This window comes from Amphimedon queenslandica, unplaced genomic scaffold (assembly GCF_000090795.2).
Source record: "Amphimedon queenslandica unplaced genomic scaffold, v1.1 AMPQUscaffold_12851, whole genome shotgun sequence".
In the NCBI taxonomy this organism is placed as follows: domain Eukaryota; kingdom Metazoa; phylum Porifera; class Demospongiae; order Haplosclerida; family Niphatidae; genus Amphimedon; species Amphimedon queenslandica.
In genome coordinates, this window is record NW_003546913.1 from 1,033 (window position 1) to 18,495 (window position 17,463).

At 35.6% G+C, this 17,463-nt stretch overlaps 2 protein-coding genes and 3 long non-coding RNA genes across 5 annotated transcripts; 3 read left to right on the forward strand and 2 right to left on the reverse strand.

Annotated features, from left to right (window-relative positions):
* Positions 1–3,918: 3,918 nt before the first annotated feature.
* Positions 3,919–4,523, reverse strand: LOC109586520 (uncharacterized). The gene is made up of 3 exons (XR_002187068.1): positions 4,327–4,523; positions 4,125–4,210; positions 3,919–4,079 (listed from the first exon to the last, which is right to left on the reverse strand). It is a non-coding gene; the product is annotated as an uncharacterized LOC109586520 (long non-coding RNA).
* Positions 4,524–4,676: 153 nt separating this feature from the next.
* LOC105314505 (uncharacterized) lies at positions 4,677–5,654 on the forward strand. The gene is made up of 3 exons (XM_020002717.1): positions 4,677–4,743; positions 4,788–5,111; positions 5,543–5,654. Exons 1-3 carry the CDS (start codon positions 4,677–4,679, stop codon positions 5,614–5,616), a joined length of 465 nt encoding a protein of 154 aa, XP_019858276.1. The 3' UTR covers positions 5,617–5,654.
* A 1,653-nt stretch (positions 5,655–7,307) lies between these two features.
* On the forward strand, positions 7,308–8,292 carry LOC109586522 (uncharacterized). The gene is made up of 3 exons (XR_002187071.1): positions 7,308–7,351; positions 8,023–8,062; positions 8,126–8,292. It is a non-coding gene; the product is annotated as an uncharacterized LOC109586522 (long non-coding RNA).
* Positions 8,293–9,768: 1,476 nt separating this feature from the next.
* On the forward strand, positions 9,769–12,693 carry LOC105314506 (ankyrin-3-like). Its single transcript, XM_020002718.1, has 2 exons — positions 9,769–10,411; positions 10,808–12,693. Exons 1-2 carry the CDS (start codon positions 9,769–9,771, stop codon positions 12,691–12,693), a joined length of 2,529 nt encoding a protein of 842 aa, XP_019858277.1.
* An 819-nt stretch (positions 12,694–13,512) lies between these two features.
* Positions 13,513–14,206, reverse strand: LOC109580115 (uncharacterized). The gene is made up of 2 exons (XR_002187072.1): positions 14,102–14,206; positions 13,513–13,738 (listed from the first exon to the last, which is right to left on the reverse strand). It is a non-coding gene; the product is annotated as an uncharacterized LOC109580115 (long non-coding RNA).
* Positions 14,207–17,463: the final 3,257 nt, after the last annotated feature.

The following is a 17,463-nucleotide window of genomic DNA, read 5'->3' on the forward strand; positions in this document are numbered from 1 at the left end:
TATAAATGCACAACCAACCACTTACCTAAAAACAGCGCTTGTCAACTCTAGAAAGACCATTACCACAAAAGCAGGAATGTTGCTGCAAAGCCTCAATAAGCTTGCAAAACTTGGAAGGAAAGTTAATGATTGGAAATTCCTTATTTTCAAGCCTATAAAGTTGCATTTCCAACATTAGGTGCTAGAGTTATTATTATTATTGTTACTACCTTTTTCCTTTCCTTCCTTATTCCATTACTCATGTTGTTCTATTGATAAAATTAATTACCTATAATTTCCTACCAGTTTAAAGTTACAATTTAACTTGTCCAAAGAAAACAAAGATTCCATTAATGAGATTTGGAGAAATTACATCATATGTTAATTTTCACTATAAGAATGGAATTACAGATCATTAATCAAGACATGAAAACCATCAATTAGGAAGAAGTATCAATAAAGAACTGCAGGGTTTTTATTTTATAAATTATTTTAGGCTCTTGTAGGTTCAGTTCTCTTGAAGTGATTGTTCAAAATGAAAAATTTCCGAAGGAAATGATGAGCATCCATAAAACAAACATGCATTTGGTCACAGTAATGAGCATAGAAAGTCACACAACAAGAAGCTTGCTAGCATTGAGATACCTATCTGGTAAAGGGAAGCATCTAATTACCGCATACTGGGATATTTTTGCATCGCTAAATTTTCGCGAATTTTGCATTTGTAAGATTTCACGAAATAATATTTTTGCAAATAGCCTGTAAACACCCCCACGTGGCAATGGAAATTTAGAATTTCGCGATTTTTATTTTCGCGACGGAGCAAAAAATGCGAAATTCGTGAAAATTTGGCTACTTGAAAATTTCCCAGTATACGGTACTCTTGACTGAGATGGCCTCAACATCACAATCTAAAAAAACACAGGTGATTACCATGATAAATTACTGGGAAACACTTTATGCTGGGTTTACCAGCAGCAGCTCATTCCATCCCAAATTATAAAAGGGGCAGGAAGGTGTGGCTCAAATATTTAGTTCAAAGTCATGCACCAAATGCTGATGTCAAAATGAGAAATGGAAGTCCCTTATCTGTTTCACAATGTGAGACAAGGCAAGCATAGTGACATTGAAAGTATTCCATAGAACTACAAACCAGGAGTGGCTTGAAGCTAACTTCATTGCACCCAAATGTTCCCCCAATAGTTTTACTGTCATAAAGATAGCAAATTGTAAAAAAAATTCTTCTCCCCATATGGAGCGGAGCGCACAAGAAAAACCAGCAGCTGGTAGAATTCACAGGTTTAAGAGATGATGACTAGTAATGAATAATAGAAGTTATTTCTTCTTTCATCGTTCGGGAAGAGTGCAAGCAGCAGCTACTTTCTGGCAAAGGAAGAAACCTTACTCAAGAGCTTCTATTGCAACAATAATTCTTGAAACCAGATAAGAACTTGAAGTAGAATTTACATCATTCCTTTGCACTTTTGTAAAGGACCACAAATGTGAATTTATAAACAAGAAAAGACAAGGCACAAATATAAAACCAGGAGACAACACATGGCTTTGTAGTGCCATGTATACAAGGAAAGTACGTACCACCTCATCATTGTAGCCAGGTGATACTAGTTGTACATATACACGTAGAGGTAAGTGCCACATAAGTGGTTTTTTTCGAGAGAATTAATATTTTGCAAAATCTACTAAAATTCCAATTTGTGAATTGTAATTTCACAAATTCTACCACGTGTGCCATGCGGTGCCATATTAAATTGATTTTCATGGATTTAATTTTCATGAATCAGGAAGGATTCTGCGAAATTTGCAACTCTAAAAAACCATTAATACAGTAATATATTTTATTGATAGGGTACATTGTATAATATGTCACAACACATGCCATGATAAGTAATGTACATATACACATGTAATTGATAATGTACTGTACTACATGTAGAAAAGTGCATGTACATATACAATGAACAATGTACATGTACAATGTATAGCAATGTACATGTACAGTACTAAACTACAGAGACTCATGCGCATGCTCAGCTCACGCATGGTTTAGCTCGTGCATGCTCCTAGTAATAATAATGATGTAGAGGCTTCAATATAGATGGTAGCATGAAACACTTCTGTCTTCACTGTCTTAATTCAAAAAATGGCATTACCAAAAAGTTAGGCACCTACTCTTTGGTGTAATTTGAGGATGAGGGCACAGCAGTTGTGAAAACGTGGATTCATTCATCAGCTAAAAACAGTTACTTGTACTGCTGATAAAATGAAGTATCAATGTACCATACTTTATACAAATGAATCATCAGTCGTTGAACAGGAGAAGTACATGCAAGTATTGGTTTAGGAGACAACAGAAGTGAGTACTGGTTTTGAGATGATAGTGACTGCTGCTGAACAGGAGAAGCTACTGATTTTAAAAGATAGTGACTGTTGTTGAACTGTAGTTGAAATACATGAGACTCACTGGGAATCTTGATTGAAAAGAAGAATTAAGTTTTAAATGATTGATAATGCTGACAATGGTGACTCTGCAGAGCAAACCACAAGCTTTATCACTACTGAAAGGTTAAGGTTCCCAAGAAAAAGTCCCAAAGAATATTAATTGTGTGATTAAAATTAGAGTGTCAGTGTCAAAAAGATGTAGATTTACATAGATATGGCAAAGAGGGCTTGACAGCTTAAAAGTAAACTACGGGTATAACTATTAAAGCGAAACTATAGATTATAAAAATATATGACACACACACACACAGATGTTTCAAGAACATTTATAATAATAATCAAATGATTTTGACATTGTAAAAATTATTAGTTAATACATGTGCATGTACAATGTAGTACAGCAGCAACATGTAATTGCTCATTAGTATCCTAAAGCTGCTTCATTTATGAAAATAGCCTCTCCTATGAGTTAGGCCTACATGTGTAGTTACTCTTTATTCCAGCTTCCATCCAAGCTTCTCACTGTTCTTGGACAAACAGATAAAGTTGGCCACTTCTCCCACAGTTTATTCCTAATAATCTACTGTTATCTCATCATTCTCCTCTATACACTTGTTCACAAACTGTAGCTCCTCTTAATCCAGTTTACGTGCCTTAACTTCTTTATCTAGAAGGTCTCATAAATTAAAAATAGGATATCTTTCAAGAAGTCACTTATAAACTGATAAAACTAAAAAGAATTATTCTTCTTCTAGTTTCTAAGAATATCTAAGATGTTCTCCGCCATATGACTGTACACCATAAAGAATGTGACACGCGTACCCCGTAAGGAAACACACATGATAATTTATTGAACTCGTGGTCAATGAACGAGCATGAGCATACAAAGTAGCATGCATCTATTTTATTTTCACGCTTACAATAAACGAGTTATGCAAATGCTTGTACTGTACGTTTAATTATCTAACCACAGCTGTACATGTATAAAACACTACAAAATATTGTAATAGTAATTGTGATCACGCTGGTCAAATGGTAGACTAACGCATTAGAAAGCATTAAAAAGAAAAAGGCATTAAAAGGGGAAAGTGGCCAACACTTTCCAAGCTTTTAGGAAAAATAACATTTGAAAGCCACTGATGATTCACCACCTAAAGTGAGAAAAGGCTCTGTTTGCTCCAGCTAACTGATGTAAGGCTCACTCATGATACTCCTCCATAAAAATGTATCATCTCATTTCTTGATAAAACATCATATGAAAAAAGGCAGTACTCTCTAGGCAGTAATTATAAAAAGTATGAAAAGGGCGACACTAAAAATGCCAAGCATTAACCTCGTCATGTAACGATCAAAACACAAATTTAATCCCCTCAAAAATTAATTAATTCCCTCTAAATTAAAATGAAAGACCCTTTCACAAAATTTTGTACCCACAAAATGACCCATTACGGTAAATTTGTACAGTGATCATACCTTTCTGATTTCTCTCCTTTGTCATTAATAACTGTTTTACAACTGTTTGGATTAGAATCAGCAAAACTCTCATCTCTTCCTCCTAAAAGCCATTTCTTGGACTTGAGCTCAATCAGCTTACGCATAGTATCGGAACTAATCGATCCATTTAAATGAGCGTGTAGTTCCTATTACCATTGATAAGGTTAATACAGAAGTACAGCTTAACTCACAACTTTAGGTAAAAGCTGACAGAACTCTAGTCTTGCCCCACCCCTAACAAAACTCCAACATAGACATGATTCCATGCATGACCAACCTGCCACATGGGTGACACGATAAGTACTACAATCATACAATGGCTAAAAGCTTTCCTTACTCATAGATACAAGCTCTCGTACAAGCTACGTTTGTACATGAACAAGCTGTCCTTACTTACAGTCCAGTGTGTAGGATCCTGACTCCTTATCAATGAAATAATCTGGAAGGGAAGAGGTGATTGTTTGATGATATTCTACTCAGAGATGAGGAGAGGTTTTCTCTCGGGTTTTCCACAAGTACCTTGACAAGAAACCCACGGTACCACGTGTCTACTCCGTATATTGTCATATAATCTACTAGAGACTACGGCGTATACTGAGCCACACCATAGTTACACGGATTATATATTCCGTGTATAATATCTATGGCCACACCTAGCTAGACTAACTATACTAGATCTATATCTAATCTTGACTACATGTTGCGTGGGCGTACAATTGACATACATCGCATCTCTACAAGAAATGGCTACAAGTACAAGCCCTAGTTCTTCCTCTGCTCATTTTATAAACGTTTGCAATAAAGAACTAAGTGAGTTTGTGGGTATATTTGACATTTAATGATATTTTGCGCAGATATCAATGACTTTTATGATATTTATGAGAAAATTGAGCAACTTTCGGCTTCCTGGAAGCAAATTGCCATTTCCTTGCGTCTCAGAATAAACACAGTTAACAAGATAGAAGCTGATTGTCGTGGAAACACTGTCACTTGCCTGCAGAAAGTTTTGGAGTATTGGTTAAGGAAAGATTATGATTACAAGCGTTATGGTATTCCTTGTTGGAGGAGAGTGTGTGTAGCTGTTAAAGAAGGAGGAGGTGATCCAGCATTAGCTGATGAAATAGTTCGTGAACATCCTCTACCAGCTATGCCACCTGCAGGATCAACTAGTTCAAAAGGTACTTATATTGGCACATATATTAGTTGAATGTTGTTGACATCAATTGTATCTTGGATAAAACATGATGTATAAGGATAGGTTGTGTTAGGTAGCCAAGCTATTTCCTTTTTGGTATTAATCCAATTGCTGCCATAAGTTAAAAATAATACATGAATTCATTATGTACAAAATCTACAATTTCCAGTCTCAGATGTATATGTCATTTTAATTTGTCCCAATTTAATGCTCATGTGATTTTCCCCTTAATACTAATAATACAGTATAGTTCAGTAGTCCTGATATTACGTTCATCAAAATGCAATTTTTTGTAAACTGAATAAGTTTCAATTACTTGTTTGTAATAACAAATTCCATAATTGTAAATGTTTTGATGACATGCACAGCTGTTTGAAAATAAATCTATTTTGTTACATTTTCAATTTTTATCAGATAAAAGTGTCACTCCTGAAACAGATGAGGTAGCTATGTCACCAGCAAGCACTGACAGAGCAACAGGTAATTAATCATTCTATCCTTCATTGTGATAGAAGATAGAAAAAAATGCAACCTAGCATTTCCTCTCATTCATTTCACAACATTTATGTGCTAGTGTAGGTTGAAATTATCTCCTCTTTGGTATTGAGCCAATTGCTTGCATTGTGGATGTCTAGTTTCCGGGCCAGCCCCTTCCATTGGCCCTGAGACTAAGTGGAAGTCGCACTGATATAGTCCAATGCAATGCATTAATGGGCGAGCTTGAGTCTGTCGCGGTATTGCACTGACTCTGCTGCTAGCTAGGCTGCTTTTCTAGTTAAATCTTGAGTCTGAATGCAATCATAGCCCTCTGAGCTTGAAGAAGAGCCTCTTTTTCATTCCAGCTAGATTGTTGAGGTTGATCTCAAGCTTCTTTTCTGCTTCATACATGCACATGTGTTTTTACAATATTTCATTAGAATGATGCTACAGCATTAGATCATTGACAGATAAATAGATAGTGCACAAATGGGGCATGACCAGAAGATGTGTGTGACTGAAGACGCACGTACATACATACATGCGTACATACATACAGAAGACTCCTGCTACAGTGGGGCTCACCCAAGCTCACCCAAATTAAGCAATGAATATCATTACATACAAATTCCAGTCTCACTAGTGAATCTCATTTGAATTTGATTCAATTTTTCGCTGACATGCTTTGTCTCTTAGCTGCATGTATAGCATGAAAATTTGATTATGAAAGTCCTAAATTAAATTTCTCACAAATAAATTTGCTAGCATATTGTCTCATATCATCTCATATACTAAACCCACACATTGTTTGACTATTTGAAAATAACCCACAGTCAGTACTTTTGCTATTTTGATAATATTTTTTTATTTTTTAGAAAGAAGTGTCACTCTAGAAACAGACGAGGTAGCTATGTCACCAGCAAGCACTGACAGAACAGTAGGTAATAATAATATTGCCTCCTTTTACTGTGTAAATCAATTAAATTACTAATCATCTAATAATGCAAACTATTTATTATTTTAGGTACCTCCAAATATGGTTCTTCAGAAAAGAGCTTTGAATTAACTAGCAAGTTATATGATCTACAAGATGAGTTTGATGAGGCCATTCGACTAACAAAGAATTCTTTCAAATCAAGTGATGTACCTAAAATCATTGACTACCTCAATATACACACAATGTCATTACTTGGTCCTAACAAAAAACAGCAAACAACTGCTGAAGCAGTTAGAGAAGAGTTTAGAAATATCCGAACATTATCAAAATTATTCACCATATTACAAGACAAATACATATCCTGGTTCAACTATAAACTAATGATAAAACTTGTTGGAGTATTTCTACCCAAAAATCGTTCATTAAAGAGGACTTGGTCATCATATGAAGAGAAGTTGAAGGATTATTTTATAAACAGTGGTGGACTATTGAAAGATGCTGATCCTGTACAGTTTGGTGTAAAAGGTGTTCCTCCTGGTACACGAGTAATGATTGCTAAAGTTGACAGAGATGACTACACACTGGATGACATATTCTTCTTTCGTAGAGCAATACCAAAAGGCTTGGATATTCCTGAATATGATCTTCACTTCTGTTTTGTCTACGATGGTTCTCTCTGTTTAGGTTACCTCATTTCTGAATATCTTTATTCTTTATTATTTCCTCTAACTACAAAGCTACAGCAACAATTAGCTAATATTGGCATCACTGAACTAACATGTGGTGAAGATAAATATGATCTAAGAGAGGTTTGTTCTTATAATTGTGTAAATAATTGGGGCGAGCCTGAGAGAGCCCCACTAAAGGCAAATTTGCAATATTACGCTAGTCCAGAAGTTGACTAGCATGGACAGAAGTTGACGGTACGTTAGCCTAGCGTCATATGGTAAATCCACCTTAAGGCTAGAAAGCATCTGTATGTATGTATGTATGTACGGGCATAGGGTCGTCTAACTATTATTAAAGTTAAATAGCCTAATCTACAAGATAAGACTAAACTGCTGTCCAAAGACTTCTCTAGCAGCAAGGAAGGTCAGGAAAGCAGATTTTTTTTTCATTTTTGACAAAGGACTCTGTTGAGATGAATGCAATGAGAAACTGCAGTTTATTTTCTAGCAGCAATGAGCAGCAATTAAGATCCGGCAAGAAGGGCTATCTTCTTCACAATAATTTTGTTTTGTTCAGTGACTGCTTCTAACTATCTTCAATTCTATAATTGCTGCAGACATTCTAAAGTGATGAAGTGATTGAAAAAATTACATTTTTAAGCAAGATGCCTAGACCTACATACATGTATATACTGTATTTACGCATGTACAATAGTAGTATCATGCAGTACAATGAATACATATATGTAGGCTTCCTTTGGCTCGCCCCTTTGATGTTTTACATTCGTCTAGTATTATTTTTAATTTTACAGTTCTCAATAGAAGAGGTTAAGCACTCATCCACTGATATTGGTAAGTACATGAACAGCATGACCTTTTACTCCACCCATGCATAACTTACCAATTCATTTATAGATACATGTGATCCATTATTGTATGAGAATACCAGTACACCATTACATGAAGCAGCTTGGAGAGGATTAAAAGATGAAGTACAATGGCTTCTTGATAAGTTTGGTTACAGCACATATCATCGTGGTCTTCATGGTTGGACTCCATTACACTCTGCATCATATGGTGGGCACATTGAGATCCTTCAACTACTCATCCATCAAAATGGTATTGATCCTAATGAAGGTGATGATAATAGTGTATCTAGTATACATATGGCATCTTATAAAGGCCACTTATCTATAGTACAATATCTAGTAGACACGTGTGACGTTCCTCCTGATCAACCAGACAATAGCAATAACACTGCATTACTGTACTCAGCAATGGGGGGCCATTCTGACCTAGTGGAATTCTTTATTAAGAGAAATTGTACTACTTCTCAGATTAATTGTATTAGGGCCTCTTTATCATTGTTAGCTTGTCAAAGTGGAGAGTTAGCATTAGTCCACAAGCTTGAATCATTAAACCTCTTCTCACCAAATGACATAACAAAGTCAGGGACTGGTATACTACATTATACTTGTTATTCTAAAAGTGTTGAGCTTTTTAAGTATCTTTTAAATCAATATCAATTATCCATTGATGTAAAAATTAGGAATGGAGTGACTCCACTTCATATTGCTTCATGGTATGCTTCATCATCACTTGTTGAGTATATTGTTAGTATTCAAGGTAATGAAGTATTATTAATTAATGATAATAATGGCAACTCATGTTTACATCATGCATGTTATGCAATTATACATATTTCAGCTGGTATTGTGTATAGTAAGCTTATGGCACAAAGTGATGTATCAGATATTCAGATTATTAATAGAACTAGAGTAAAAACAAATATTAATTTAATCAAACGAAATGAAAGAGTTAAAATGTTTTCTTCACTTCTCAAGAAAGCTAACACTTGCCCTAACTGTGATATCAATGCCACTACAATTGATGGTCAGTCATTACTTCATTGGGCATCACATAGTGGCAGTACCTTACTAGTGAAAGCATTAGAAGAATGTAATATCAATTGTACATTAACTAATGATGGTAAGTCTCCAGTACATTATGCTGCCTGGTCAGGTTCTACTAGTGTACTAAGTTATATCATATCTCAGTATAATCTCAATGCTAATGATACTGACACTTATGGTCGTACACCATTAGTATACTCTTGCTGGTCAGGTAGTATTAATTCTGTTAAATATCTTATTAATAATCATAACATTGATCCAAATATCACTGATAATGATTGTATGACATGTCTTCATCATTCTTGTCGTAATGGTCATATTGATATCACTCAATATCTTATTGAGGTACAGCATTGTGATATTAATAAAACAGATAATGAAGGACACACGTTAGTACATCATGCTGCATGGAGTGGTAACTTTGATTTAGTTCAATATCTTATTACTGAACAAGGTTTGTCTCCTACTGCAGTTACTAAGAATGGCCTCACTGCTTTACATTATGCCTCAGTGTCTCTTAACTTATCTCTTGTTAAAGAATTAATAACTACCTATCAGTTAGATCCTCATCAAGCTGACAGTAATTGTAAGCTACCAATTCATTATGCTGCTGAATCTGGTGATATTTTACTACTGGAATTATACATGAAGGATTACAAGTGTAGTCTGAGCCTAACAGATAACAAAGGTTGGAATGTTATTCATTTTTCATCAGTAAAAGGTCACACTCACTTTATCAAGCATATCACCAGTCAGTATCTTCAATATATTAGTTTACTACACTCTACTGACAATGAGGGTAGGATACCATTGCATTTAGCCTGTGAGAGTGGTAATATTCAATTGGTCACATTTCTAATAAATGATATGGAATGTGATGTCAATGCTAAGAATACACGTGACAGTTCAAGTATCAGCTTTGCATGTTGCTCAGGCAATCTTGATCTAGTACAATTATTAATACAACAGTATAAGCTTGAGCCTTTAGCTACTAATAAATATGGTTTCACAGCATTACATGCAGCAGCTCAAGCTGGTCATACTCATGTACTGAAATGGTACAGTCAGGAGTATAGTGTGAATATTACTAATCACACTAGCAATAACAAGTACACACTGGCTCATTCAGCTGCTTATTTCGGTGAGCTACATTGTCTACAGGAACTGATCAACAAGTATCAGTGTGATGTTAATGCCACCACTACTGATACTGGTAGTACAGTTCTTCATGAAGCATGTGAAGGAGGTCATGTTCCTGTTGTACTTTATCTCACTAGTCTTCCTCAGTGTAATGTAGCAGCTAAGACTTCTAATGGATCAACAGTTCTTCACATTACCTGTGAGCACAGTGGCTCTCTTCCTATACTCAAACATTTGGTAGAGAATCATCAGTTAGATCTGTGTGCTGTGAATGATGAGGGAATGGCTCCTATTCACTTAACATGTTTAAAAGGAAGATGGATTTTGGTCCAATACATTTTAGAACGGTTATCATCACCAAATCAAATTCAATTGATTGGCAACATTCTCAGGCAAAAAAACAATGATGGTAGGACACCATTTCATTTAGCCTGTGAGAGTGGTAATATTCAATTGGTCACATTTCTAATAAATGATATGAAATGTGATGTCAATGCTAAGGATACACATGACAACACATGTATATTGTTTGCCTGTTTCTCAGGCAATCTTGATCTGGTACAATTACTAGTACAACAGTATAAGCTTGAGCCTTTAGCTACTGATAGATATGGTTTAACAGCATTACATGGAGCAGCACAGGCTGGTCATACTCATATACTGGAATGGTACAGTCAGGAGTATAGTGTGGATATTACTAATCACACTAGCAATAACAAGTACACACTAGCTCATTCAGCTGCTTATGGAGGTAAGCTACATTGTCTACAGGAACTGATCAACAAGTATCAGTGTGATGTTAATGCCACTACTACTGATACAGGTAGTACAGTTCTTCATGAAGCATGTGAAGGAGGTCATGTTCCTGTTGTACTTTATCTCACTAGTCTCCCTCAGTGTAATGTAGCAGCTAAGACTTCTAATGGATCAACAGTTCTTCACATTACCTGTGAGCACAGTGACTCTCTTCCTATACTCAAACATCTGGTAGAGAATTATCAGTTAGATCTGTGTGCTGTGAATGATGGGGGAATGGCTCCTATTCACTTAGCATGTTCAGAAGGAAGACAGGATTTGGTCCAGTACATTACAGAACACTTACCGTCATCACTTGAACTACCTGTCACAGGATCTGGTCACACTCCATTCCTTATTGCAGTGTACTTCAATCAGTTAGAAGTTATGAAATATCTTATTAGTAATAAGTGTAATCTATCAGCTACTGATGATGAAGGGTCTGGAGCAGTTCACATATCAGTAGAGAGGGGTCACTTGAATGTATTGAAGTATCTCATTGATAATAATTATTGTAATCCTAATGCAACCAATCATCAAGACCGTACGCCACTACATGTTGCTGTAGCAGCTGAACAGTTTCAAATTTTGGAATGTTTTTTAGAAATTAGACCAAGCTTACCTAATAGTGCACAAGATAAAAATGGTAACACACCATTGCACTTTGCTTGTATGAGAGGACAACAGAAGATGGTATCACTTCTAACCAGCTCTACTGATATCAGTATATTAATTACTAACAAGAAAGGACAGACACCATTACACTTAGCTGCTGCCTCTGGTCATAAGGATACCGCTGAAGCTTTACTGTTCTCAGTCACTGGTAGTTCTACTCATCGTGATCTCCTTACAGCTACTGATAATGAAGGATCCACTGTATTACATACAGCTTGCAGTAATGGCCATATTGACACATTTCTTCACTTCTGTAGTATTTATCCTGATGGTATTAATGCTGTGGATAATAGAAAGCGCACTATACTTCATGCAGCATGTGAGGGTGGGAATATGGAAATAGTACAACTTGTAATTGACAACTGTGGACTAGACCCTGTAGCAAAAGATAAGGATGGCATTACTTGCATGCACATATTGGCAGAAAGAGGCAATATTACAATATTTCAGTATATAAAAGATCAAGTAGGTTCTAACTACATCCCTTGTGATGATAATGGTCGTACTCCTCTTCATTATGCATGTCTCTTCAATCGTAATGAGATGACACTGTATCTCATTAATAGTTGTCATTATAATCCTGATGATCCTGATAATAATGGATACACTTCAGTTCATGCAGCATGTGAAGCTGGTAACTTTGACTTAATTCTACAATTTCTCACGGAGCTTTGCTGTAATGCACTAGCTGAAACTCATGACACGAAAACTCTTCTTTATTTTGCTAGTAAGAGCTCTAATTTAGAGCTTGTTCGATTTTTAGTTAATGTATTTGATTTAAAACCTCGTCCACACGATATTAAAATTGCTCAATCAGTTAATCCTGATTCCTCAGTAGTTAAATATCTTCAAGAGATCCATTATGATTTATTTTATACAGAAGAAGGCATAGTGAGAGGATATCATGAAAAACTTGAAGGACAACAGGTTGACCTACCAGGACAAGATATTGTATCTTAAACACAACCTTATCACCATATTACCACCTTATCAGTCCATTGTATGTAACCTATCACCATATTACCAATACATCATCTTACTACAACACCATATGTAACCTATCACCATTACACCATCATACCTATCCTACCACCTTACCACCATCTAGCTACCTTACACCACTTTAGTACCATCATGACCATTACACCGTATACCCACAATGGTTACCAATATCAGCAATCCTATAAAATATAGTATCTTAAACACCATCTTACCCCTACACCTATCACCACCTTACCACCATCCCACCACCTTACATACCATTGTACCATTACACCATACACCAATTGCTACCAACATCACCTATACAATACTTGTGTAATATTTTAACTTGTATCACCAGTAATCTTAACACCTTTATACTAAGTTTGACATTTAACCACCATTGCCATCTTATCATTACCATGCATGTACAAAAGACATGCAATATATCCATTACCATTGTACTACCATATTACCATTGTAACTGTGACCACCTTACCAGTTATCACCATTACACCATATACCCACATGTACACCCCAATGGTTACCAATATCACCAATCCTACTTATTTAATATATTCTCCATTAACACGTATCACTAGAGCTCCTCTTTGCTTTCTTTTGTTATAGTCTTCCCTTTCTTCCTTAATTAATAAATTGTTTTATTATAGCATGTACACATGTACCTTTATTTTGTACTTACACTTAATTTGCTATAATTATAATTATAATATTATTGTTGTTATATTTTGACATACTTTTATTATGAAGCAATAGCATTGAGTTTTCTATTTGAAGTTTTAATAAATTTTTAATATATTTTATAAAATCAAAATTAAATAAGTCAACAATTTTATTCCAGTTCTCCTGCCACAGTGGACTTGAAGTGATTATATCTGGACATTCAAGAACTGCTTGAATTTGATGTGATCCTCCACTGGTCAGTGCAGCTCCAAAATTAGCAAGATGTGTAGGATCATCTATAACTCTTTTACCAGCCTCAATGATCTGAGCCAATGACTCTCTGTGGGACAAGAGGATCATGTAATAAAAATGTACTATAGCCCATGGTTTTTCCAAATAATGGCTTCAAAATCACTTCAAATTTTAATTACATTTTCTGATACATACTGATGTACTAATGCTATGTAGAAAGTTGGAGCCAATTCCAGGGTTAAATTTTCGAGTTAGGGCCATTTAAAAAATGAGCAAATTTTAGAAACTTTCCCTGTGCTATAGCCCATGGTTTTTCAAAAAATCATTAATTCCAACAAAAGAAAAGACTATAAAACATATATTGCATACATTACACAGTGATACAAATGTCATTTTACTGTACTATCATACATGTAAATGTTGTGAATAAGGTAGAAGTACATGTACATACCTTTCGAGTGAGTGACAGTTCCCCAGTCATAGCAACATTCTGAAGTATTGGACGATCCATAGCCAGTGAAAGGAGGGCAGAGACTATAGTGACACATGCTGACAGTGCTGAGGGACCGTCCTTTGGGAAGCACCCTTTAATTAATATAATAATAATAATAACTAAATTGATAAAAATAAATAATAATATTTATTGCCGTTATCATTGATGTTGATAATAATAATAAATTAACAGTATTAATTACATGTACCTCAGGAACGTGGAGATGAATTTTTGCTTTGTCAAGGAAATCATTTGTAGGATCTTTTGAAGACAAAAATGACTAAAATAATACACAACATAATCGTGCCTTCTATTTCTATCTCTCTCTCTACCTTAGCAAAAGTACATGTATAAGCAATATTAGTGGACTCCTTCATTACATCTCCTAACTGTCTAGTGGTAGTCATACCCCACCTCCTCTCCCCTCCTTTGACAGGCCCCGCCCTTTAGCCATGCCTGCCTCCACATAAAGAGTAGTGCCTCCCATTGACGTCCAAGCCAGACCCATAATCACTCCAGGGGGTGTGGTCTCGTAGAGGTGATCGGAAATAAACAGAGGATGACCGACAAATTCCTTTAAATTTTATAGAGGAAGGGACAGAGACAGGAGGAACAGGAGGGGGAGAAGGTTTCTCTTCTTCTTTTGTTTCTTCTTTCTTTTCATCTTGTTCAGTTTCATCATCATTAGTCTGTGTCTGTGATAAAACTTTAAAAGTATAGTCGGTTTCAGTTGAGCTTGCCCTTGTAAAAAATCCCAGCAAGATCTTATAAGGTTTTTTATGATTTCACATGATTATACAAGAAAAAATAAGATAGTAATCTTGTAAAATCTTAACACAGAAATTCTTGCAAATTCTTATTTAAGATTTGATAAAATTTGAACAAGCTGTCAGATCTTGTGAGATCTATCATAACTATGATTCTTGTAAGAATTTTAAAGATCTTATGAATAAAGGAATATGTCAGAAAATGTAAGATCATGCCTCACTTAAATCTTGTAATATCACACCTTGTAAGAACTAAGATGATCTTTTTAAATTGAAATCTAATAAGATCTTACAAAATCTAGTAAGTTTATTATCTTGAAGAATCATCCATGATCACACGACACATAAGATCACTCATTCAGTCATAAAAGATCTTGAAAGATCTTACAAATTGCATGACGTCACAGGAAGTGGTAGACAACCCACGATAGCCTTTACGATAATGGCAGTATATAAAGAAAGTAAAATTTCAACATAATTAAGTCAGAAAGTTAATGAAGTTCACATTAACCTTCACATCATTAAGTAATTCATGTAAGATCTTGCTCAGGTCTTACTGTTACATCTATTTTTCATAAGCTGAAACTTCATGTAAGAACTCAGCTAATATTTTAAAATCTTGATAAAGCAAGATCCCATGATATCTTTCATGTTCTTTGTTTCAAAATCAGGTAAGATCTTGCTGTGATCTTAAGGTAAGATCTTACTGTGATCTTCTAAGAATTTGGTAAGATCTTGAGAAAGATCCTGTAAGATCTTGCTTACATTTTGATAGCAAGATCTAACGCTATCTTACATAATCCTTGTTTCAAAATCAGGTAAAATCTTGTGAAATATTAGCAAGAATCTTATTAAGAATTTTAAAGAAACTTAACAAGAATCTTGCTGGGATTTTTCACAAGGGTGACCACTGACCCACCCTTATCTGGGATTTTTCACAAGGGTGACCACTGACCCACCCTTATAACTTCTCTATTATTTATGCTAGCAACTTGAAACTTGATATAGTTGCAAAACAGGTTCTTCCGAAAATCTGTACCAATTTTGGAGTCTCTAGGTACTCTGGAAGGTTCTCAAAAGGTTCTTCTGGTCAACATCAAAGGGAGCCGCCATGATGTTTCATGATGTGAAGCTTCGTGAATATCATTCGCATCTCATTAAATATGTCAATAATCATGTTTTTATTATTTAAAAATCAAATAAAGCAAAAGGAGCACTCCAGGCCAAGATATAATTGAACAAGAAGACTTTGCACTCCAGAAAGAAGTCTCACTCAGTCTGCTGTACCTCTCTAAGCCTTTGTTATTTGTCTTCACCATTGCCGCTCAGAAACTCCGTTGAAATTTTGCATCTCTCGATTCTTTCTTCAAGTAATAGCAAGCACAAAGATCCTTCATGTCAATTGCAGGGCTAGCAGTGACCAAAATAGGGTAATAAACAAGTTACAACAAGAAGAAAGGAGCATGATGAAATTTTCAGCCATTCTATTTGCGTGTGGGTGGGGCTGCACGTGACGTTTTGATGATGAAAACATTTCCCTCCCAAGTAGGGTTGAGCCTATTATTCTCATTAATTTTCCCATTATTCTTTCTGGAAATTCTCAATGATTTCCCCCATTTTATCCTATTATTCTCAATTTATTCTCAATAAATTTCTCAAACAATCAATTTTCACCCAAGAATTGCATTCCAGCAGTGTTTTAAAAATAGGTCTTTCAAAAAAAAACACTAGCCAAAAATTTTTAAATTTTCTTCTGAAATCACCATTGACCTCAACTCCACCCATTATTCCACTATTATTCCTATTTCCATCCAATTATTCCAGCATTATGCCTCATATGAGGAAGCCCCTATTATTCCTAAAATTATGCTGGAATAATAGGCTCATCCCTACTCCCAAGTCTGCTAAAGATGTCTCTAACGCTCTTTTCTCCCATCTTTTATCTATCCCCTGTCCTAATTCTACTCCACTCTTTATTGTAGGTGATTTCAACTTTCCCGAAATAGACTGGTCCTCTTATACAGGCTCTACTATTCCATCTGCATCCTTTTGTCGCTCTCTGTTTATTCACAACTTGTCTCAGCTCATTGATGCTCCCACCCACAAGTGTGGTAACATTCTTGATCTCCTTCTAACTAATTCCCCAGACTATATCTCAAATATAAATATCAATAATTGTCATGACCTCTCCGACCACTTCCCAGTGCTCTTCAATATTACTATCTCTTATGTCTCTTACCAGTCAAAATCCAAAGAGGTCTACAACTACTCTAAAGTGGACACTGATGGCCTTTCCTCTTATCTCTATTCCTTGGACCATACAGCTACCTTCTTACCCTGTGATGTTGACTCAGCATGGTCTAGTTTTAAGCACTGTGTGTCTTCTGCTAGGGAGCTTTTTGTCCCCCTGGCCACGATTCCTAGCTCATCCTTACCCAAGTGGTTTGACAGCGAATTGAGACATGAGCTTAATAGAGTACGATCCTCGAGGAGGCGATTCCTCCAGAAGGGCTCTCCCTCTGATCTTCAATTGCAGAAACTGTGAGTCTAGAA